The following is a 25,138-nucleotide window of genomic DNA, read 5'->3' as shown; positions in this document are numbered from 1 at the left end:
ACAACACCCAGCACTGTCAGAACTATTCCTATTGGTTGTTTCCCGGGTTCGTCCCCCAGCGCCAGACCTGAAGGAGATGCAGGAACGTTATCCGGTCAATTTCCAAGCAGTCTTCACAAAACGCCAACACACAAAACAAACAAGACACAACACACCAACAAACACACACCAAAGGATCTGGATCCACTTTAGGACAGAGGATCTGGATCCACTTTAAGGCAGAGGATCTGGATCCACTTTAGGGCAGAGGATCTGGATCCACTTTAGGGCAGAGGATCTGGATCCACTTTAGGACAGAAGATCTGGATCCACTTTAGGACAGAGGATCTGGATCCACTTTAGGGCAGAGGATCTGGATCCACTTTAGGACAGAAGATCTGGATCCACTTTAGGACAGAGGATCTGGATCCACTTTAGGGCAGAGGATCTGGATCCACTTTAGGGCAGAGGATCTGGATCCACTTTAGGACAGAGGATCTGGATCCACTTTAGGGCAGAGGATATGGATCCACTTTAGGACAGAGGATCTGGATCCACTTTAAGGCAGAGGATCTGGATCCACTTTAGGACAGAGGATCTGGATCCACTTTAAGGCAGAGGATCTGGATCCACTTTAGGGCAGAGGATCTGGATCAGAGGATCTGGATCCACTTTAGGTCAGAGCAGAGGTGGGCACTGAGGGTCGCATTCCTGCATGTTTTCCAGCATACCCTGCTCTGGCATGTTCTGATTGGCTGGACACACCTGAACCAGGTAATCAGCCATGAGTAGGGCAAGAGTATCTGGAAATCATGCAGACACACCGGCCCTCGAGGCCTGGAATTGCCCACCCCTGGGTCAGAGGATCTGGATCCATTTTAGGGCAGAGGATCTGGATCCAGTTGGATCATTCAACATGAACCAATATTGATCATGAAACCGGATCGTCAATCAAAGGTTATGATATGAATGGTAACGATTTTTGTTTTTGACTGTAACCTTTAACATTTGTTTTTTTAAGTCCATGAACTGGACATGTGATTGATATCAAAATATTGACGTTAAAATAAAGAGGTCAATTCACATTTCCCATGATGCTTTGCACCATCCATGGTTCCTTGTGTCTCTTCAGACTTTTAAAGCTATGAAACATGACTTTACATCAAATCTGAGGAATAAAACTGTTTCTAAACTGTATGGGGGGGGGGGGGGCACTGACCAAGCACCCAGACAGGAAGTCAACTGTGATTGGTGGATAGGAGGAAGCAAACAGGAAGCATTTCCCTGTGAACTGCCCGCTTTCGTGTTCCCAAGTCAACACTCACACGCATACACACATCCACACACACACACACACGCACACACACACCGACACGCACACACACACACACACACACACACACACACACACCCACACACACACACACACACACACAGACACGCACACACACACAGTCATATTTTTTAATTCAAAATCATGTTTTTTTAAACCCACGTCATGTTACCCCCCCCAAACACACATGAACCCCCCATCCCTGCCCCGTGTGGCCACTCCCCCCATGCTGAAGAACAAAGGCAGAACAGAAGGGAATAGAACCTGCTGACAGAGGGCGGTTCCCTCAGCTCATTTCTTACAAGTTTGGACTCCGTCTGTCTGTTTTCAGACGTTTGGTTCTAAGTCACGGCTGTTCTCCAGTCCAGTGATTTGTAGTAGAACATGGAATATAAAGGCTGTCCTATGAAGAAGGGAACACGTGGAACCACCAACAACATGAAAAGCTTTAAGAATGAATGTTGGTCTTTAAAGTTCATGTTTATATTCTAGAACCATTGACCCTTTATGACCATTATTAAAGCCGGGTCACTAGGACAGCTGGGTAATGACGGTCTAATGATGTCATCCTCTTTACTGGAACAGTGAGGTGTGTTTTGGGAAGTACCATAAATACTCACAGTAATACCTTAAATACTCACCTATCAAAGAGCCGTTCAGGAACAGCGCCACGCCCATCAGTGTTCCCACACAGAGCGCCAGGATGAAGGGCCTCCTCCTGCCCCAGCGGAGGGTACAGCGGTCGCTGGCGGAGCCGATCAGAGGCGTGAACATCAGGCCCAGAACCGGGCTGAGGAACCACGTCAGACTGTAGTACTGCTCTGGAAGACCTGCAGGGTCCAGAAGGACAAACAATGAGACCCCGAAGGAACTCCTTCCTCGTGACCTGATCACGCCTGACGTCATTTGTGTCCAACTGATCCCACAAAACAGACATTTAAAAACCACTTCCAGAGAAAACACAGACAAACAAGTAAACAAGACTCATTCTTTGTTCTACTTCTACGGAATGTCAGATTCACTCAATGACGCATAAATGGAAGGAGATCCTCCAGATCATCAGACAAAACTGCTTCTGAGCAGAACGGCGCCTCATGAGCGGATTCTGCTCCGTCTGCGCCATCATCATCATCATCATCTTAACCATCATCTTCACCATCATCATCATCATCATCATCTTCACCATCATCTTCACCATCATCATCATCATCATCATCATCTCCTCTGGACGGGACGCATCAGAACCCGTCAGGACATCGGTCAGCAGGAAAACAGGAAAGCGTAGTAAACGTTTCCCACAGCTCCATTCACACACACAGAGGTCCCCTAATAACCATACGGGTCTGCCCCCCCCCCCCGTGACCTTCCCACAGGCCGCCGTCTGTAAACGCTCTGAGGAACAATACTGAGAGAATCCAGCACAGGAAGCCGCTCAAAAACCAGAAAAAGAAAGTTTGGCTGTGAGAGCGGAAGACAGAACGAGTGTGAGAAAAGGTCTGCTTCAAAGGACCAGGGGGCGGGGCTAGAGGAGAGACGGCGAGGAACCTGTCGGACGCAGAGCCAGTCAGTCTCTGCTGCTGACGGATGGCGGGAAACAGAAAATGTCAGCAGACGAGCGGCTTCGTCTGAAGTCTGCCGTTAATCTGAAATGCTTCATTAATGATCAACGTCTCAAACGCAAAAACATTTTCCAACATGAAACATTTGCTAAAAGTTTTATTAAACATCAAGAAAGACGTTTTTATCTCAGAACATTCTGAAGAACATTTGAGCTGAAATCCAGAGCGGTGTGTAAAATGATGAACACAGCGATTTCTGTTTTCTAAGGGGGGGGGGGGTCACTGGAGCCCGAAATCAGCAGTCGGACATGAAGGCGGAGCTTGTTAGCGTGAGCCGGCGCCGCCTACTCAGACGGTTGTCCTTATTGGTGGGACTCACTGATTATCAACACTTAAATTATTATTTGGGTTTGTTTTAACAACGCACGTTGGAAGGTTTGGTTCCCATAGCAACCGTTCTTCTGCTTCTCGTCCGTTTGACCACAAACACAAGCAGAGAACGGATCCTTATCGCCTCCATCTTCTCACACGCTCGGTTCCGTTTCCTATTCTTTCCTAAAAACAAACGTTTCCTCCTGCAGCGGCGTGAGAAACAGGCAGACGACTGGTGTGAAAGTGGCAGCGGGGCAGAGGTCGCGGAGAGGTCACGGAGGAAGGAAGGAGAACGAGGGACGCCGGGAGTGTTGGCTAAACGAGTAGGGAAGCCAAGTGAAGCTTCAGCGGCGATGGATGGAAAGAAAGCCAAACTGGAATAGAAGAGTAAAAGTAAAAACCGGTTTCAATGTTTGGGTGGAAACGGAACCGCAGCAGATCAGCTCTTTTTGAGGCTTTGCTGTGCCTGAAACTTGGATTTTTGCCGATCTTCGCCGCCCCACTAAATGCCAGATCCTCCTGGCTGAACCGCAAACACGCGGTGTGATCCGGTTCTGGAGGTCAGAGCGGTTTATTGCTGCTGTTCAAAGTGAGGAGGCGGGGCTAAAGCCACCAAACGCCGGCTCAGCAAACATGACAGAATGGAAAAAAACCGCTGCACAACACGGCCATGACCACTGCTGCAGGACCCCCCCATAACCAGCAGATAACACTGCTGCAGGACCCCCCCCCCCATGACCCCCCTGCAGTGCATTTATGCCGCATGGATGCAGAGCAGCAGTTATGTAACGGCACTGCAGCAGACTGCTGGCTAATGCAGAAATGCTGGGGGGGGGGACACCCACAGATAAATACCTCAAAGGTTCCCGCCCCTCCCTGTCTCTTTCACACATCCATGTGGATCCTCTGTTAGCTTTAAAACACGTCTTTATGGTCAGAGTGGAGACATAAAAGCTTCAGCGCACTGATCAATACAGGAAACCAGCAGTGATCAACCATCAATACAGCTGTCAATCATGGAGACGGACAGCTGATGGAACCATCAATACAGCTGTCAATCATGAAGACGGACAGCTGATGGAACCATCAATACAGCTGTCAATCATGAAGACGGACAGCTGATGGAACCATCAATACAGCTGTCAATTATGAAGACGGACAGCTGATGGAACCATCAATACAGCTGTCAATCATGAAGACGGACAGCTGATGGAACCATCAATACAGCTGTCAATCATGGAGACGGACAGCTGATGGAACCATCAATACAGCTGTCAATCATGAAGACGGACAGCTGATGGAACCATCAATACAGCTGTCAATCATGAAGACGGACAGCTGATGGAACCATCAATACAGCTGTCAATTATGAAGACGGACAGCTGATGGAACCATCAATACAGCTGTCAATCATGAAGACTGACAGCTGATGGAACCATCAATACAGCTGTCAATCATGAAGACGGACAGCTGATGGAAACATCAATACAGCTGTCAATCATGAAGACTGACAGCTGATGGAACCATCAATACAGCTGTCAATCATGAAGACTGACAGCTGATGGAACCATCAATACAGCTGTCAATCATGAAGACGGACAGCTGATGGAACCATCAATACAGCTGTCAATCATGAAGACGGACAGCTGATGGAACCATCAATACAGCTGTCAATCATGAAGACGGACAGCTGATGGAACCATCAATACAGCTGTCAATCATGAAGACGGACAGCTGATGGAACCATCAATACAGCTGTCAATCATGGAGACGGACAGCTGATGGAACCATCAATACAGCTGTCAATCATGAAGACGGACAGCTGATGGAACCATCAATACAGCTGTCAATCATGAAGACGGACAGCTGATGGAAACATCAATACAGCTGTCAATCATGAAGACGGACAGCTGATGGAACCATCAATACAGCTGTCAATCATGAAGACTGACAGCTGATGGAACCATCAATACAGCTGTCAATCATGAAGACGGACAGCTGATGGAACCATCAATACAGCTGTCAATCATGAAGACGGAGAGCTGATGGAACCATCAATACAGCTGTCAATCATGAAGACGGAGAGCTGATGGAACCATCAATACAGCTGTCAATCATGAAGACGGAGAGCTGATGGAACCATCAATACAGCTGTCAATCATGAAGACGGACAGCTGATGGAACAATCAATACAGCTGTCAATCATGAAGACGGACAGCTGATGGAACCATCAATACAGCTGTCAATCATGAAGACTGACAGCTGATGGAACCATCAATACAGCTGTCCGTACAGCTGTATCAATACAGCTGTCAATCATGAAGACGGACAGCTGATGGAACCATCAATACAGCTGTCAATCATGGAGACGGACAGCTGATGGAACCATCAATACAGCTGTCAATCATGAAGACGGACAGCTGATGGAACCATCAATACAGCTGTCAATCATGAAGACGGACAGCTGATGGAACCATCAATACAGCTGTCAATCATGAAGACGGACAGCTGATGGAACCATCAATACAGCTGTCAATCATGAAGACGGACAGCTGATGGAACCATCAATACAGCTGTCAATCATGGAGACGGACAGCTGATGGAAACATCAATACAGCTGTCAATCATGAAGACGGACAGCTGATGGAAACATCAATACAGCTGTCAATCATGAAGACGGAGAGCTGATGGAACCATCAATACAGCTGTCAATCATGAAGACTGAGAGCTGATGGAACCATCAATACAGCTGTCAATCATGAAGACTGACAGCTGATGGAACCATCAATACAGCTGTCAATCATGAAGACGGATAGCTGATGGAACCATCAATACAGCTGTCAATCATGAAGACGGACAGCTGATGGAACCATCAATACAGCTGTCAATCATGAAGACGGACAGCTGATGGAACCATCAATACAGCTGTCAATCATGAAGACGGACAGCTGATGGAACCATCAAATCAGCTGTCAATCATGGAGACGGACAGCTGATGGAACCATCAATACAGCTGTCAATCATGGAGACGGACAGCTGATGGAACCATCAATACAGCTGTCAATCATGAAGACGGACAGCTGATGGAACCATCAATACAGCTGTCAATCATGAAGACGGACAGCTGATGGAACCATCAATACAGCTGTCAATCATGAAGACGGACAGCTGATGGAACAATCAATACAGCTGTCAATCATGGAGACGGACAGCTGATGGAACAATCAATACAAATGTCAATCATGAAGACGGACAGCTGATGGAACAATCAATACAGCTGTCAATCATGAAGACGGACAGCTGATGGAACCATCAATACAGCTGTCAATCATGAAGACTGACAGCTGATGGAACCATCAATACAGCTGTCAATCATGAAGACTGACAGCTGATGGAACCATCAATACAGCTGTCAATCATGAAGACTGACAGCTGATGGAACCATCAATACAGCTGTCAATCATGAAGACTGACAGCTGATGGAACCATCAATACAGCTGTCCGTACAGCTGTATCAATACAGCTGTCAATCATGAAGACGGACAGCTGATGGAACAATCAATACAGCTGTCAATCATGAAGACGGACAGCTGATGGAACCATCAATACAGCTGTCAATCATGAAGACTGACAGCTGATGGAACCATCAATACAGCTGCCAGTACAGCTGTATCAATACAGCTGTCAATCATGAAGACGGACAGCTGATGGAACCATCAATACAGCTGTCAATCATGAAGACGGACAGCTGATGGAACAATCAATACAGCTGTCAATCATGAAGACGGACAGCTGATGGAACAATCAATACAGCTGTCAATCATGAAGACTGACAGCTGATGGAACCATCAATACAGCTGTCCGTACAGCTGTATCAATACAGCTGTCAATCATGAAGACTGACAGCTGATGGAACCATCAATACAGCTGTCCGTACAGCTGTATCAATACAGCTGTCAATCATGAAGACGGACAGCTGATGGAACCATCAATACAGCTGACAATCATGAAGACGGACAGCTGATGGAACCATCAATACAGCTGTAAATCATGAAGACGGACAGCTGATGGAACCATCAATACAGCTGTCAATCATGAAGACGGACAGCTGATGAGTTATTTATTCATCTCTGACCCACAGTTTACTTTAATCATGTCATATCCTCCATGTTCCTTTAGCATCGTTAAAGACCCCCCCCCCCCCCCCCCCCCCAATGAAAACCCTGGTTTTGGTGTTTTTAACACGTTCTGGTGACATTTAGCGAGAAAATGACGCTACAAATCGGCATTCGTGAGGACTTCCTCTTTAAATGGTGGTGAATCAGGAGCAGACGAGAAGAGATGATTTAGAAGAAAATACGCTGGGGGAGGGTCACAAGCTCCCTCATGCCATGTCACTAAACGGTCACTAAAAGGTCACAATGGTTAATGTAAACAAATCTCTGATGTCTTTCCTAAAATCTTTCAGTGGAAATAGAGAAATCTTTGACATTGTTTGTGTAATTCCTGCATTCACCTGAAGGGGGAGACAAACAATGAAGCCTCGGCGCATCAAGAGGTCGTCATCCGTTCAAAAAGTCTTTTTTAACTCAGACTCACATTTATAGGATTTATTCTTCATTCTTCTTGGTGATTTTGGGCCTCAGCAGGTGAACAAAGAAATAAACTCATGTAGTTCTGTGTTTTTACATCGTTGGAATGATTCATTCAGGCTTTTTTTGATATCAACATTTATTTAGTAATTTTATTCAATGAAGAGTTTGGTTCAATTTGAGATGCATCTTGTATTTTTGGATGTGATTTTTATGATGAATTCCATCTGTAATAACTTTATCAACACGACAGGAAGTGAATGTTCAGACATTTGATTCTTCACCTGAGGCTCCTCTGTTTTTGAGGAAGAGGAGGACGACGCTAAATACTGACGAAGACGCACACGTGCACACGCATATGCACTCTGCACAGATTGTACAGACATAGAACAAAACACACCTGGAAAAACGAGCCTCTCAGCTTCACATGTGAAGAACTTTCTGCTTGATTACCCATAATGCAACTGGCTCCATTCTTTGCATATTCTGTGTGAACAACAAACCCATTTGGACATGAAGCTTCAGAAACTGTTTTCTCACTTTCATTTCTTACATGTAGATTCTTTTTCTCCATATTTGGAGTTTCTTTTTCTGTAAATCTTCATCTGTTCTCTTTGTCCCTTAAATGAAGCCGTCAGCTTATGGTGATTAGTTGCCATGACATCAAGCCGTCTTTTATATAACTGGCGTCTGCGGCGTCTGCAGGGTCATGTGCCAGATTAGGCCGCCGACATGATGGGATCACGCAGGATTACCCGCCATCCAAGTCCAAACAACGCAAGATCAGGCGGCGTTCCTGACCGCTGAAGAAAAGGAACGTTCTCTAAACAGAGACGTGGAGGCGGAGCTTAACGACGCCTAGCAGACACAGAAGGTGTGTCCTCTCTGCTTTAACCCCACAGAATCAGCTGGGGGGTTAAAGGTCACGCCTTCAAACAACATAAAGGAGACGTTCTGTTGGACTGATTCGGACTGAGAGAACTCAGAGAAATGTCAGAAAAAGTTTTCTTCCTAATTCGGAGAGTTTTCCGTTTTTCTGTTGACCTTTCGTCTCCGTTCCAGGGTCCATTCTGAAAGGACGGACGCCGCTCCTCCTCGCCATGTTCCTCCTCTGGACATTTTTGTTCTCAATCTTCTGATCTGATCCCATTTCTAAATCTGAGTTCATCCAGAACAGCCAGGATCGGGACTAGGAACCTAAAAGAACGTTCTAAAACCCCACCCCACCCCCCCAAAAAACACTGAGGTGAACGTTTAGTAGCAACAGAGAACCACAAACAGAGGAACCTTCTAGAACCCCTTTGCACGGGTCTGACCCGGGTCGTTTCTGGACAGAGATGACGGGACGTCTGGAAGAAGCTCCTCCTCTGTGTGTGATGTACACACACACACACACACACACACACACACACACACACACACACACACACACACACACACACACACACACACACACACACACACACACACACACACACACACACACACACACACACACACACACACACACACACACACCAGGGGGGTCGGTGTGGCCTTACATTTATTACTTTGTAGGGTCCAATCACATGGAGCCCACCAACAGTGTGGGGCCCAACGTCCTCGTGGGGCCCAAAATCGTGGACCCCACAAAGTTTGAGCTATTTAACAGGCTTGGGAGGGCCCCCTGATGCTCCTGTTTCGTTTTTAGGGGTTGCCCCATGAAGTGACAAAAATTGAAAATGTGGGTAAAAAATGTGTGTGAAATTTTTTTAATGTAGCGCCCCCTACTGTCACAGACCCGGTATTGCAGAGGATACACACTCCCGGAAGTGTGTATCCCATTAGCCTATGAGGAAATGTTTGCATTTTTGCGTCATCATACTTCGACCACGCCCACTTCCTGGATCTTTTTAAAGGCCCTTTAAAGGACAACCTGATGGTTGATGCAAGAGTTTTGGAAGCAACAGGTAGGGTTCTTTCGACTTAAATTTACAAGTTAGTGTGCTTTTTATCTCTTATGACTTTGTTTGCAATGACAGCTACATGCAGTAAAAAAAATGGGGGAAAAAATCTTTATGAATTAAAAACAGAAGTAAACAGCACATATTACTAATGCTAATGCTAGGTAGGCTATCTATCATGGCTGGGAACCTAACACTGCTTTGTTACCTTTTTTTTAAAGAAAATCTAAAGCATGTTGAGTTATGTTTGAAAAAAGTTGAAACAAGATATAAAGTATTTGAAATGACAAGAATTGATAAGAGAGTAGTGACCTAATTACATTAATCTCCACTGCTTATCACTGAAAATTCATTCAATTTACTGCAGATTAATTTTGTAGCATATGTAAGTTAAAAATTTTAAAATGAAAGACAACTATTAAATAAATTAATCTTGTCAGTGCTATTGCTAAAATGAAAAAAAAAAAAAAGCTTGCCACCTTGACGAATCATATCTTTATTTCTAGACTGAGTGTAAAGTCAAAAGAAACACATAAAAAGAATGCATTATTGATAGCATGATAGGTCTTTATAAATAGCACAATATAGATGTTTTTATTTTATCATGAGCTTAAGCTTGCGCTATTCTAAAATTGATAATGACACTTTGAGATGCTTATAGAAATTCATTGCCTTACAATGTTAGCTGATGTCAAATTAAGCGTTTTCGCATTTGCTGTAACAGATCCAAAAGGGGCAAGAACAAAATCATATGATAAACCCTAGTGATAAAGTGCAATTTCCTTGTGGTAAGTGCAAAATAAATATGGAGTTTATGGGATTTGTTTTTATCTTCGTGTTGTACATTCAAATAGTGTAATAAAAAGGAATAAAAAATAGTTGGATTCCCCTTTATTTTAATCTCCCTTTAGAGATTAGTGAATGATCATCAAGAAATACCAAACCACACTATACAAATAATTGTTGCAAATAACAAACCACATTTGCACTTATTTGCAGTTAAAGGAATAGAGACTGGAGCTGACATAGAATCTAACTTTGGTAATTCAAAGCGAAAAGGTGAGTAAATAACTGCAAATATTAAGTTAGGAAAATGTCTGTTTCAAATGTCCAAACATTTAAAATGTCCTAAAACTTTCCATTTGTTTTATCATACATTCAGAAGAAGCAAAAGCAAAAATGTACTGAGAAAACCAAAGGGAAAGAGTTCCTGAAGACTATTGTTTCCCACAAGGAATGAAAATACCAAACAAAAGTCCTTCTAGGTAACAACTATATTGTTCAATGTCATTTGTTATTTGTGCAAGGACTGTTGATTTCAAACGAGTCTTTATAGGATCCTTCCATATGCTAATTGTCTTTTGTTTTAGTTTTTACTCTAAGGTTAAATTGTCTTCATTAAAACTTACTGTGTTCTAGCTTTAAACTTTCTCTTAATCAACTATTTTCAAGTTTTTCCAATTGTTATACAGACAATTTTCACAAAAGACATTCTCACCACAGACAATTCTTTAAAAAACTATTTTGAAATGAAATATTGAAATTGAATATCCGTGGGTGATTTGTCCTCCAAGCTCGGGTCATCTACCAGAGGCCTGGGAGTTTGAGGGTCGTCCAGTATCTAAGCTGTTCCTAGCATTGTACTTCTCTGGACTGACAGGCCTGAGGTCTTTCCAGGTATCTGTTGCAGCCACTCCTCCAGCTTGGGGGTTACTGCTCCAAGTGCTCCAATTACCACTGTCACCTTCACTTTCCATGCTTTCTCCAGTTCCTCTTTGAGTCCCTGGTATTACTCCAGTTTCTCATGTTCCTTCTTCCTGATGTTCCCATTGCTTGGCACTGCCACATCCACCACAACGGCTTTCCTCTGTTCTTTGTCCACCACTACAATGTCTGGTTGGTTCTCCATTACCGTCCTATCAGTCTGGATCTGGAAGTCCCACAGGATCTTTGCCCTCTCATTCTCTACCACCTTCGGAGGTGTTTCCCATTGTTTTGACCATGGGGTTTCCAGTTCATATTGTGCACACATGTTCCTGTATAATATTCCAGCCACTTGATTATGGCGCTCCATGTATGCTTTACCTGCACTAAGGCTTTACCTTACACCCTGCAGTTGTGTGCTGGATTGTTTCAGGCGCCTCTTTGCACAGCCTACACCTTGGGTCTTGTCTGGTGTGGTAGATCTGAGCCTCCATCGTTCTGGTGCTCAGGGCTTGTTCCTGAGCTGCCAGGATGGTGCTTCAGTGCTGTCCTATACGCCAGCCTTTCTAGCCATTGGTAGGACTTCTTGATATCAGCCACTTCGGTTATGGTCGGTTGGTACATCCCATGCAGGGGTTTGTCCTCGCATGAGGATCTGTCCTCCAGCACTGTATCCTCTGCTCTCCATTGCCTGAGACATTCACTGAGCACACTGTCAGTTGGGGCCTTGAGCTTGATGCACACATGCATCTTGGATGTTTCATCCCGGCCTCCTTCCTTGCGGCTAGCATACAGTCTCAGGGTGCTGGATTTGGGATGGAACCCTCCATGCATGGTGGGGATTTTTCGTGTTTTAACATCCATGGTCTGTATCTCTTTCTTTGGCCATCTTATTATTCCTGCAGGGTATCTGATAACTGGCAGTGCATAGCTGTTAATTGCCCGGGTCTTATTCTTGCCATTGAGCTGGCTTCTTAGGACTTGCCTTACTCGTTGGAGGTATTTAGCTGTTGCAGCCTTCCTTGTTGCCTGCTCCAGGTTGCCATTTGCCTGCGGAATTCCAAGGTACTTGTAACTGTCCTCGATGTCTGCTATTGTTCCTTCTGGGAGTGAGACTACTCCTGTGTGGACTACCTTGCCTCTCTTTGTCACCATCCGGTTGCATTTCTCAAGCCCGAATGACATCCCAATGTCAGTACTGAAGATCCTGGTTGTGTGGATCAGGGAGTCAAGTCACGCTCGCTCTTAGCATAAAGCTTGATATCATCCATGTAGAGGAGGTGACTGATGTTGGCCCCATTTCTGAGTCGGTATCCATAGCCAGTCTTTTTGATTATTTGGCTGAGGGGGTTCAGACCTATGCAGAACAGAAGTGGGGACAGAGCATCACATTGGTATATCCAACATTTGATGGACACTTGTGCAAGTGGCTTCCCATTGGCTTCATGGGTGGTTTTCCACAGCTTAATTTAGTTTCTTATGAAGGCTCTTAGAGTCCTGTTGATGTTGTACAGCTCCAACCATTCAGTGATCCACGTGTGTGGCATTGAGTCATAAGCTTTCTTGTAATCAATCTAAGCTGTGCACAGGTTGGTGTTTCGTGACCTGCAGTATTGAGCGACTGTTCTGTCAACCAGGAGTTGGTGTTTGGCTCCTCTGGAGTCTCTGCCAATGCCCTTCTGTGTGTTGCTCATGTATTGATCCATATGCCCATTTATCTTGGTTGCAATGATGCCTGACATCAGCTTCCATGTTGTGGACAGACAGGTTATTGGGCGGTAGTTGGATGGGACTGCACCCTTTGAGGGATCCTTCTGGATCAGGATTGTTCGCCCTTCCGTTAGCCATTCAGGGTGAGTCCCATCTCTTAGCAGCTTGTTCATTTGTGCTGCTAGGCGCTCGTGGAGTGCGGTGAGTTTCTTTAGCCAGTAGGCATGTATAATGACAGGGCCCGGTGCTGTCCAGTTCTTCATACCTGAGACTCCTCCTTGGATGTCTGCCACTGTGATGGATACTGGATTCTGTTCAGGGAGGTTGCTATGTTCATTTCTCAGAGAGACCAGCCATTGGGCATTGCTATTATGTGCTGCCTCTTTCTCCCATATGCTTTTCCAGTACTGTTCAGTTTCCAGCCTTGGTGGGTCTGCTCGGCTGTTTTGACCCTGCCACTGACCATACACTTTCGCTGAGTTGCGAACAGCCTGTTTATTCATCTGGCTTCATTGTCTCTTGTGTACCTCTTTAGGCGGCTGCTCAAGGCTAGGAGCCTTGGTTTGGCAGTTTCCAGTGCTTCAGGTATGGGCATCTGGCTGTATCTCTTAGGTACTTGCTTTCTTATTGTACCTCTTTGAGCCTCTGTCAGCTTACTCACATCCTTCTGAGTTGCCTTGATTTTGGCCTCTAACCGTTGCTTCCATGGTAGGTATTGTTGTTTTCTCCCATGGTTGCTCTTATAGCCAAGCATCTCAAGGATCACTGCTGCTGAAGTGTAAACCAGTTCATTGTTTTCTGTGATGGTTGTGGTAGGAATTGCCCTCAATGCTTCATTCACAGTTTCCAGGAGACTTTCAGGTGGTACATAATTTAACTGTTGTAGCTGGTATCAGGGTTGCCTAGTGTTCATTCTAGACATGATCTTGTCTTTCAGGCCAGTTGCTGCCTCGCTCAGCATATCTGTAGTTGTTGGAGCTGTGTACCCAAGCTCAGGGTGGGAGTGTGGTATAGCCTCCTGTCTGACCTGTTGTTCTGGCTCTCCCGTGGTATTATATTGTAGCTTCAATCTCAAATTGTGATAGGAGTTGCCGATTGTAGATGTTAGAGCATTGGGCTACCAGTTGTTGGCAGTTATCCTTGATTGTGGGTTTCAAAGCATCCATTCATTCCACATTCTCTGCATTCTCTGAGGGGTTACATGCAGAGAATGTAACCCCTCTGGGTGGAATTACTTGAGTAGTAGCATCGCAGGACTGCTTGTGGGTCCTAGTACTTGTTTAAGCATAGTTGGAGGCAAAGCCTTTAGCCACCAAGCCCCTGTCTTATGGGATAAACTACCATCTTATGGAAGAGAGGCCGAAACAGTTTCTACATTCAAAGATAGGCTCAGAAAATTCCTTTTTTGACAGTCTTATTGGCAGACTAGCTAGTAATACGAGAATGCTTAAGTTACTATGAACATGTTTGAATTAAACTTAATAACAGTAAGAGTTGTTAATAGGCTGCTAGAATTTAGTGCTATGGTGCACTAGGGTTCTGTCCTCTATTCTCGATCATTTATTTATCATTCAGTTCTCCATAGCTCTGTTTGGTGCAGTGTGATTCATGCATTGTCCCCTTTTTCCCACTCTCCGAGTGATTCCAGATTCCAGTTGTGCTCCTGATTTCAACATGTACCTTGCCTCTGGCTCGTCCCACGCCCCTAGCCATCCCCCAACTCCATCTGGATGAACCCCATCTGCTGGACTATTTAGACATGTAGTTGTAATGTTAGATAAGCTAATTCTTCTCTTCTCTAAGACATCTGGTGTCTGACCATCCTGGGGAGGATCCCTCCTTTATGTGGACACCCCTGAGGTTTCTTCTTTTTTTCCTGGAATCGTTTTTTTTTTTCAGGAGGTTTCCTTGAAGAGAAGGAGGGTCTAAGGCAGGGGTCTGCAACCTTAACTACTCAAAGAGCCATTTGGATCAGTTTCCACATATATTAAAACACAGGGAGCCACAACAGACTTTGGAAAACCTAGTGTTTCCAGTGAACGGCATAATTTAATAATAATAATAATAATGGATTGGATTTATCTGCGCTTTTCAAGACACCCAAATTTAACTGGTTTTGAAACATTTCAATCGCTATTCACTTCTCATTCAATTTCATTAAAAATTTATTGTCTTCAGAGGCAGTCCTGGCTAGTTTGACACCTTGGGCAAAACAAAAATATATATTTTTTACTGTATTATTAAACATAAGAAAAAAAATGCTTGTATAGTTGAATTCACAATCAACATATAGTGTGTAGTTACATTTAACACGTATCTGTCTGTGTTTTCTTTCTGAAGGCTGGGTGTTTTTTGGTAAAAACTGACAAATTTCTCTGTTTTTTTTTTCTTGAGCTGAATACAACCTTGAAACCAATTATGAATTAATAAATTCAAGTAATTTCCGTTTGCTTCATGAATGAACAATGGAAACTAGAGGACATATTCTTCTGTTTTTTGTGCTTAAGTGTCGCATAAAACTTACTTAAAAAGAAACAAATGATTGTGTTCATTGCATGTGAAGCATTGACTGTATATGATAATGGCAGAGAAGCTTAGATGAAATACATCAATAAAATAATTAACAAGACTGGTCTAATTAAGTGTAAACCTTCATTAGCCAAATGTTGCTCCAAATTTTACTCCTCCATCAGTAAATTTGGACGTATTTGGTGCCTAGCAAGTTTTAACTTTGGACCCGGCACACATTCCTTTACCCTTGGAGTGTTTTTCTTCTTTCTACACTGGACGCTCAACTTTTGATCTTTTGTCCATTTTCCAAAAACCTAAAATAGACTTTTAAATCTCTCAAACATCCAGACTTAAGATGAGTGAGGTGATGGAAACAAATTCCCTTTGATGCAGACTTCTTTTTGCTCTTTCTCTTTTCATAAAATCCAGTAAAGCCAATATAGAATATACATTTTATGGATGACAACTATTTTTTATTAGGAACCAGCTGTTGGTTTGTTGCAGGTTCTTGAATCATAAGCAGTGAGTCTCAGCCCCTCCCCCGCCTCTCTACTTGTTCATGTCCTCTGCAGCTGCGAGTCGTTTTCCCACTTGCAACCCCCCATGCGCTCCTCCAGTGTACTCTACACAGAGAGGGCTAAACACAGTTGTCGTAGCAGAAAGGTGACAGGATAGTAGGGGTGCCCTAGCACAAATGAAGTTAATTTTACGTGGAAATGGGTGGTTTTAGTGTAGAAAACTGCAGGGGTTGGGGACTGTCAATTTTTTTTTTTTTTTTTTTGGGTGCCCGTGTTCCCACAACAAGATTACCACTGACTGTCTTTTTGGAAGAACTTTCCATCCCATTACAGTCTCTTGTCCACAACCGAAGACACACCCCCTCCGCGCATTCACGCTGCTCTCCTCCTCCTGCCCACTCACACATACCAACAGTGATAAAGGCACCACAACAATCTTAAAACATAATAGTTATTTTATAAAACCACAGAGAGCTGCAGCACAGAGATGAAATAGCAACCTGTGGCTCCGGAGCCACAGGTTGAGCAAGAATTGCAATTTGCCACAACACAAATGTTCAACGCCCATCCTTTCTCGCACATCTAACCCTAACCGGATCAGGGAGGGCAAGGGCAGCAGAAGAGGATATGGGAGACTTTGGCACAGTCATTTCAGTAGCTATGTCACGAGTCTGAGCATTTTAAAGCATCTGGTTTAGATCTGCTCCTGATCCAATGCAATTTTAATTAGGAAAAACGTACAAACTTATCTTTATTCATGTATTATTTTATGTGTCCTTTATTATGAAAAACATTTCTACAAGAACATGTTAAAAAACACAAAAACAAGATTTTCATTTGCGTGGATCTTTTAATATTTGTATAGGGAGCCAGGTGGACCTCTCAAGAGCTAAATGCTGAAAGTGTGTATATTCTACCCAATGAGAACTCATTTACATGATTAAGTCATCACATGTACACCACGCCCACTTCTTGGACCTCTTACAGGCATGATTGCCTAAGCTTGGAGAAAAGGCCTTGGTAGCAAGCAAAGTAACAGGTAGGTTTTTTCTTTTTTTGGTGGGGTGTTGATGTTTCTTAAGTCTGTCTCTGCCTCTGTTTTTTTGCAATGACAACTACATGCACTCAGAATCAAATGCAAGAACGTTCACATAAAGGAAATACAGTAGTTAACATTGAGCACATGTTGCTAATGCTAGCGCTAATGCTAGCGCTAATGCTAGCGCTAATGCTAAAATAGCAGTACATCATGACTGAGACCTGAAAGTTTTAAAAAGAGAATCCATGAAGCCTGAAGCCCTCACTGCTCTAGCCTAACTGCATATTGGCTGATAGTGTCATATTTAGCTCTGCAGCAAAGATTAAAATGTTCATGAGGGATTTTCCTGTGGTAGCTATGGGACAGGTGTTAAATTTGTACTTGAAGGAACTGACTTTATTTCCATGCGCATAGTTCAGCATGTATAAAAGAAATTAAGGCTTAATGTTATAAAAAAAAAAGGTTTTCTTGATTTCTTTGTTATTCAATATAACCCTATTTTTTTTATACACAAATATAAATATTTGTACTTTTCTTACAGTCTCATCCTGAACATTACCAAATTTTATGCATGCACTGTTATAATATTGATTTTATTTAAAGATATTTGAATACATAAATTTACTTATACATAAGTGTGATCAACTAAAACTTATGACTTTACATTTGTTGTGATAGAGCCAAAAATGGAAAGAAAAAAACAAAAGATAAGAAAGAAAAAACCAAGGATTCAAACAACACCTGATCATACATCAAGTCATGTCTCGGCCCCTGAAGAGTTGACAACAGAGGTAAGATGGACAGTATGTGTTGTAGTCATTTTTGTTAGTAGTTAGTAGCTGCAACTTTTTGTTTTCAAAGAAAAGAGTTGATATAGTAAGCAATGACTGACATTAATTTAGTGTAATAATACTGTACTTTAGTAATCTTTAGTAGAGGTTGTGTATTTTGTAGTTATTACATGTATTTTTATTTAAATTCCTTTATTTTTGCACTTGATGCCTTACACACAAATTACAAACTTAAACTGTGTGGGGTCTTTTTGTGAAAACCTTCCCCCAACTTTTTCCTGACTGGCTTGACTTTTACACACACAAGTTTCTAGCTGCTCTTTATGGGGCCCTCCCGTCTGCTAATTACCTTTTGTCTTGGTTTTTAACTCTAAGGTTAACATGTCTTCTTAGAACTTCATGGATTCTCTTCTTAACACTGTCTCTTCATCATCTGTTTGGTTTTACAGACTTTTCTTAACTCTTTTTCAGAGTATTTTCATGGAAACGCTTTTTAAATGCACACTATTCCTTTAAAAAATGCTATATTGTCATATTAAATGTTCTTAGACTATTTATCTAGCCTTAATTATAAAGTGTTTACAAAAACTTGTCTATTAAGGTAAAGTCAAGCAACTAGTAAGTGCTTTATCTCTGTTTTCATTTTTGTTCTGTAGGTGGTGGCACTCAAACATGGAGACACCAGAACTGGGGCAAAGAAACTTTCACCTGATCAAACATCAAGTCATGTCTTGGCCTGTCAAAAAATGACAACAGAGGTAAGGTGGACAATACTTGTTGTAATCAGTTGCACTAGTAATCATACTGCAACTTGGAAATGTTTTCACAGAAAAGAGTTGACATAGTTAGCAATGACTGACATTCATATAGTGTAGTAATACTGTACTTAAGTAACCTTTGGTAGAGGTTTTGTATTTTGCAGTTACTGGATGCATTTTTATTTAAATTCCTTTATTTTTGCAGTTGATGCCTTACACACAAATTACAAACCCTAACTTTGTGGGGTCTTTTTGTGAAAACCTTCCCACAACTTTTTCCTGACTGGCTTGACTTTTACACACACACAAGTTTCTAGCTGCTCTTTATGGGGCCCTCCCGTCTGCTAATTACCTTTTGTCTTGGTGTTATCTCTAAAGTTAACATGTCTTCTTAGAATTTTATGGATTCTCTTCTTAAAACTGTCTCTTCATCATCTGTTTGGTTTCACAGACTTTTCTTAACTCTTTTTCAGAGTATTTTCATGAAAACGCTTTTTTAATGCACACTATTCCTTTAAAAAAATGCTATATTGTCATATTAAATGTTCTTAGACTATGTATCTAGCCTTAATTATAAAGTGTTTACAAAAACTTTTGTATTAAGGTAAAGTCATGCAACTATAAAGTGCTTAGTCTCTGTTTCCCTTTTTGTTCTGTAGGTGGTGGCACTCAAGCCTGGAGACACCAGACCTGGGGCAAAGAAACTTTCACCTGATAAAAAAGCTAGATATGTCTTGGCCCATCAAAAAAAGGCAACAGAGGTAAGACGGACATTACTTTTTGTATTCATTTGTGTTAGTAGTTAGTAGCTGAAACTTAGCAATGTTTTCAAAGAAGAGTTGACATGGTTAGCAATGACTGACATTCATATCGTGTAGTAATACTGTACTTAAGTAACCTTTAGTAGAAGTTTTGTATTTTGCAGTTACTGCGTGTATTTTTATTTAAATTTCTTTATTTTTGTACTTGATGCCTTACACACAAATTACAAACCCGAGCTTTGTGGGGGCCTTTTGTGAAAACCTTCCCACAACTTTTTCCTGACTGGCTTGACTTTTACACACACAAGTTTCTAGCTGCTCTTTGTGGGGCCCTTCCGTCTGCTAGTTGTCTTTTGTCTTGGTGTTATCTCTAAAGTTAACATGTCTTTCTTAGAACTTCATGGATTCTCTTCTTAAAACTGTCTACTCATCCTCTGTTTGGTTTCACAGACTTTTCTTAACTCTTTTTTAGAGAATTTTCATAGAAACACTTTTTCAATGCACACTTTTCCTTTAAAAAAATGCTATATTGTCATATTAAATGTTCTTAGACTATGTATCTAGCCTTAATTATAAAGTGTTTACAAAAACTTTTGTATTAAGGTAAAGTCATGCAACTATAAAGTGCTTAGTCTCTGTTTCCCTTTTTGTTCTGTAGGTGGTGGCACTCAAGCCTGGAGACACCAGACCTGGGGCAAAGAAACTTTCACCTGATAAAAAAGCTAGTTATGTCTTGGCCCATCAAAAAAAGGCAACAGAGGTAAGACGGACAGTACTTGTTGTATTCATTTGTGTTAGTAGTTAGTAGCTGAAACTTAGCAATGTTTTCAAAGAAGAGTTGACATAGTTAGCAATAACTGACATTCATATCGTGTAGTAATACTGTACTTAAGTAACCTTTAGTAGAAGTTTTGTATTTTGCAGTTACTGCGTGTATTTTTATTTAAATTTCTTTATTTTTGTACTTGATGCCTTACACACAAATTACAAACCCGAGCTTTGTGGGGTCCTTTTGTGAAAACCTTCCCCCAACCTTTTCCTGACTGGCTTGACTTTTACACACACAAGTTTCTAGCTGCTCTTTGTGGGGCCCTCCCGTCTGCTAGTTGTCTTTTGTCTTGGTGTTATCTCTAAAGTTAACATGTCTTTCTTAGAATTTCATGGATTCTCTTCTTAAAACTGTCTACTCATCCTCTGTTTGGTTTCACAGACTTTTCTTAACTCTTTTTTAGAGAATTTTCATAGAAACACTTTTTCAATGCACACTTTTCCTTTAAAAAAATGCTATATTATCATATTAAACATTCTTAGACTATATATCTAACCTTAATTATAAAGTGTTTACAAAAATGTTAGTATTAAGTTAAAGTCCAGCAACTATAAAGTGCTTAATCCCTGTTTTCCTTTTTTTTTGTAGGTGGTGGTACTCAAACCTGGAGACACCAAACCTGGGGCAAAGAAACTTTCACTTGGTAAAAAACCTAGTCATGTCTTGGCCCGTCAAAAGATGACAACAGAGGTAAGGTGGACAATACTTGTTTTAGTAATTTGTGTTAGTAGTTATTAGGGGTGTCACGATTCTCCAAATCCTCGATTCGATTGCATTTTCGATTCTAAGGTCACGGTTCGATTCGATTCTCGATTTTTACATTTGTTCTTTTTTAAGCACAGATTGTCATTTTTTTAAAACTAGACTTTAATGCAATAGAATATCTGACCTTTGTTTGCAATGTAACACACTACACTGTCAAATTTAAAACGTTTATTAACAAAATAATGGAACAATAACTTATATCTTTAGTCAATTAAATTTTTTAAAATAAACTGGCTTCAAGTTTCTATTTTGTAAGTGCAGCCTTCTTCAAAAAAGATGACATTCAAGTTCAAAACAAAACAAACAAAAACAATAAAACAGAGACATGTCCATAGTCTCTGAACAATTAAGTGTCTTAAACTTTTTCTGAACATAAACATGTACCACACTGATAACTACTTTTTATCCCCTGAGAATGATGACTGTATTCTTCCATATTTTTACAAGGTCTGCTCAGACCTTCAATAACTTTCTCTTTTACATTATTGTACACGGAGGGAATCCCCGTAGCTGAGAGGTGCGTTCTATTGGGGATTTCGTAGCGGGGCTCTAACACGCTAATTAAATGCCTAAAACCGCAGTTTTCGACCACCGAATAAGGTCGCATGTCCCCGCCTATAAATACTCCAACCGCACGCCTAATCGCATTTGCACGAGTTGAGTTGCTTGGAAGTTTAATTCCAAATGAAGACGGAAGAGTAGTTTGTGTAGTTGTTGGTTTACAGATGAATCTATGTTTTTGTTGTGCCTGCGTGATGCCCTGCATGTTAGTCGTGCTGTCCGTGAGAGAATACGGCACAAGCACATACAGCGCAGCTTGCAAACTGTTTTATTTATTTTTTTGTCGACAACGGGAAGGTTGTCAACATAACTCACTGGAAATCCAAAATACCTCCACACCAGCGACTTCGGTGAAAGAGGAGGAAATTAAAGTTCTGTCGATGGGTCTCCTGCATCCCATCGACGATACCATGCTATCTTTTGAGTGGCTGTTAGAGGAGGTTGACTCGCAGCACTTCTTTTTTTTTCTTTTTTAAACTTTATTAACAAATAGACTCGCAGTACTTTTTCCGCTTGGCAAGAAACCAGACGCAGCATGGGGGCGTGGCAGCATCGACGATTCCATTTTTTCATTCGAAGTTAGAGACTGTGACTTAATTTCGATCGATTTCGATTTAAAGTCGGAATCGTGACACCCCTAGTAGTTATACTGCAACTTGGCAATGTTTTCAAAGAAAAGTGATGATATTTTCAACAATGACTCAATTAAATTTAGTGTAGTAATACTGTACTTTAGTAACCTTTAGTAGAGGTTGTGTATTTTGCAGTCATTGCATGTATTTTTATTTACATTCTTTTATGTTTACACATACACACAAGTTACAAACCTGAACTTTATGGGGTCCTTTTGTGAAAACCTCCCCCCAACTTTTTCCTGACAGGCTTGACTTTTACACACACAAGTTTCTAGCTGCTCTTTATGGGGCCATCCCGTCTGCTAATGATCTTTTATCTTGGTGTTATCTCTAAAGTTAACATGTGTTTCTTAGAACTTCATGGATTCTCTTCTTAAAATTGTTTATTTTTTATCTGTTTGGTTTCACAGACTTTTCTTAACTCTTTTTCAGAGTATTTTCATAGAAACGCTTTTTCAATGCACGCAATTCCTTTAAAAAATGCTATATTATCATATTAAACGTTTTTGGACTACATATCTAACCTAATTTATAAAGTGTTTACAAAAACTTTTGTATTATGGTAAAGTCAGGCAACTAGTAAGTGCTTAATCTCTGTTTTCGTTTTTTTTTTCTATAGGTCGTGGCACCTGAACCTGGAGACACCAGACCTTGGGCAAAGAAACTTTCACCTGATCAAACATCAAGTGAATTCTCGGCCCGTCAAAAAATGACAACAGAGGTAAGGTGGAAAATACTTGTTATAGTCATTTGTGTTATTACTTATAATACAACTTGGCAATGTTTTAAAAGAAAAGTGATGATGTTTTTAACAATGACTCAATTAAATTTAGTGTAGTAATACTGTAGTTCAGTAACCTTTAGTAGAGGTTGTATATTTCGCAGTCATTGCATGTGTTTTTATTTACTATCCTTTATTTTTGCACTTGATGCCTTACACACAAATTACAAACCTGAACTTTGTGGGGTCTTTTTGTGAAAACCTCCACCCAACTTTTTCCTGACTGGCTTGACTTTTTCACACACAAGTTTCTAGCTTCTCTTTATGGGGCCCTCCCGTCTGCTAATGATCTTTTATCTTGGTGTTATCTCTAAAGTTGACATGTCTTTCTTAGAACTTTATGGATTCACTTCTTAAAACTGTCTCATCATTCTCTGTTTGGTTTCACAGACTTTTCTTAACTCTTTTTCAGAGTATTTTCATAAGAACGCTTTTTCAATGCACCCAATTCCTTTACAAAAATGCTATATTTTCATATTAAATGTTCCTAGACTACATATTTAGCCTTAATTCTAAAGTGTTTACAAAAACTTTTGTATTAAGGTAAAGTCATGCAATTACAAGGTGATTGATCTCTGTTTTCATTTTTTTTTTTTTACTATAGGTGGTGGCACTCAAACCAGGAGACACCAGACATAAGACAAAGAAACTTTCACCTGATCAAACATCAAGTCATGTCTTGGCCCGCCAAAAAGTAAGTTTTTTGTCAAAAAAAACTATTTAAAAAAATGCTTTTCAATGCACGCAATTCCTTAAAAAATGCTATTTTGTCACATTAAACATTCTTGGACTTGAAATCTAGACTTAATTATAAAGTTTTTCCAAAACCTTTGTATTAAGGTAAAATCAGGTCACTATAGACAGTCACTATAGTTAGTCACCATAAGGTTCTTAATCTCCTTTTCCTTTTTTTTTTCTATAGGTGGTGGCATTCAAAGCTGAAGACACCAGACCTGAGGCACAGAAACAATATTATTACACTTGGGTTTTTATATTATTCTTATTATTTTTAAGTATATTTTTTATACTTATTATTTTCTTTAAAAATTACTAATCTTGTATGAGTTACTGTAAATAACGATGTAAAAATCTGGCTATAAAGTAACTGTAAAAATGTTTGGTTAAAGTTTGTTTAGAAATACACATAAGGCTGCAAGCAAGTGGAAAGTAAGGAAATGTATGCTATGTGTTTCTGACAGTTTGCCTTTACAGCTGGTCTGAAAGGAACAATAAATCTAATTAAGAAACAAAAAAAAAACGATTTTGGACCCTATATAGATACAAAACCTAAGAATATTTGTGTATGCAGCAAGTGGACCTCACAACAACTGAATGTTGGAAATGAACCCCATAAGTGACCAAAAAACTAACATAAACTTTTTAACATTCAAATTCGTTTAAACAAAAATGTTTTTTATGTTTGGTATTTTTTTATAGTGCTTCCTGATTTTTTTCACACCTGTAGCACCTTTACAAATGGTGGACCCCACAACTTGCTAAAAAACTGTTGGGCCCCTCAAAGGGGGAATGCAAGTATGTGTGTGTGTGTGTGTGTGATGTACACTCACACACACACCAGGGGGGTCGGTGTGTGTGTACATCACACTCACACCTGTTGTGGGTCACACAGACACAACAGTGTCATCAGGCAGAGCCAAACATGCATCACCACAACGTCTGACCTTCAGCAGAGCTTGAGCTCCACCCCCCACCCCCCATGATGGTTGTGTCACACTACAGTGAACCCCCCCCACCCCCCCAATTTCCTTCTTCTGCACAAACATCAGAAACTGTGATGACAAAGCCCGTCTGGACCTTCAGAACCAAACTGCTCCGTCTGTTCCTCGTTGCTCTGCAGCCTCAGCATCTTCCAGCATCTTCCATCTGCAGACAGACAGTCCTTCCTCCGTCCTGCTGAGCCTCTTCAAATGAGGAGCCGGTTTTAAGAACCCGGAATTATTCCTCCTTTCTGCAGATTAACTGAGTTTCTCCCTGCA

At 41.4% G+C, this 25,138-nt stretch overlaps 2 protein-coding genes across 6 annotated transcripts in view; one reads left to right on the top strand and one right to left on the bottom strand.

The window, feature by feature from the left end:
- The window catches only part of LOC105358678 (solute carrier family 45 member 4-like), a 48,192-nt gene that overhangs the window by 9,044 nt on the left and 14,010 nt on the right, over positions 1-25,138 (bottom strand). For all 3 annotated transcript variants that reach the window (XM_023960337.1, XM_023960338.1, XM_023960339.1), the window contains 2 exons: positions 1,954-2,142; positions 1-67 (listed from right to left, as the gene is read on the bottom strand). The exon at positions 1-67 is cut by the window's left edge and continues 113 nt beyond it. In XM_023960337.1, the coding sequence (XP_023816105.1) occupies positions 1-67; positions 1,954-2,142 (256 nt within the window). The remainder of the gene's footprint in view (positions 68-1,953; positions 2,143-25,138) is intronic.
- Positions 17,178-24,843, top strand: LOC111948255. 3 transcript variants are annotated; one of them, XM_023960342.1, is made up of 9 exons: positions 17,178-17,260; positions 17,939-18,051; positions 18,708-18,809; positions 19,469-19,570; positions 20,229-20,330; positions 20,988-21,089; positions 22,980-23,081; positions 23,746-23,835; positions 24,064-24,843. In XM_023960342.1, the coding sequence occupies exons 2-9, from the start codon at positions 17,947-17,949 to the stop codon at positions 24,193-24,195; spliced, it is 837 nt and encodes a 278-aa protein (XP_023816110.1). In that variant the 5' UTR covers positions 17,178-17,260; positions 17,939-17,946; the 3' UTR covers positions 24,196-24,843. The 3 variants fall into 3 exon arrangements, with proteins under 3 accessions (XP_023816110.1, XP_023816109.1, XP_023816111.1); XM_023960341.1 differs by lacking the exon at positions 17,178-17,260 and having other exon boundaries at positions 17,615-18,051; XM_023960343.1 differs by lacking the exons at positions 17,178-17,260; positions 20,229-20,330 and having other exon boundaries at positions 17,615-18,051.

Source organism: Oryzias latipes, chromosome 11 (genome assembly GCF_002234675.1).
Source record: "Oryzias latipes chromosome 11, ASM223467v1".
Taxonomy (NCBI): domain Eukaryota; kingdom Metazoa; phylum Chordata; class Actinopteri; order Beloniformes; family Adrianichthyidae; genus Oryzias; species Oryzias latipes.
This window is presented reverse-complemented; position numbering and strand designations above follow the sequence as displayed.

Excerpts from the sequence above, each read along its gene's own strand:
- LOC111948255 (XM_023960342.1), top strand. The coding sequence starts at position 17,947 with ATGGAAAGAAAAAAACAAAAGATAAGAAAGAAAAAACCAAGGATTCAA. Across the intron at positions 18,810-19,468 it reads GTCAAAAAATGACAACAGAG|GTGGTGGCACTCAAGCCTGG; the intron begins GTAAGGTGGACA and ends TTTGTTCTGTAG. Across the intron at positions 23,836-24,063 it reads ATGTCTTGGCCCGCCAAAAA|GTGGTGGCATTCAAAGCTGA; the intron begins GTAAGTTTTTTG and ends TTTTTTCTATAG.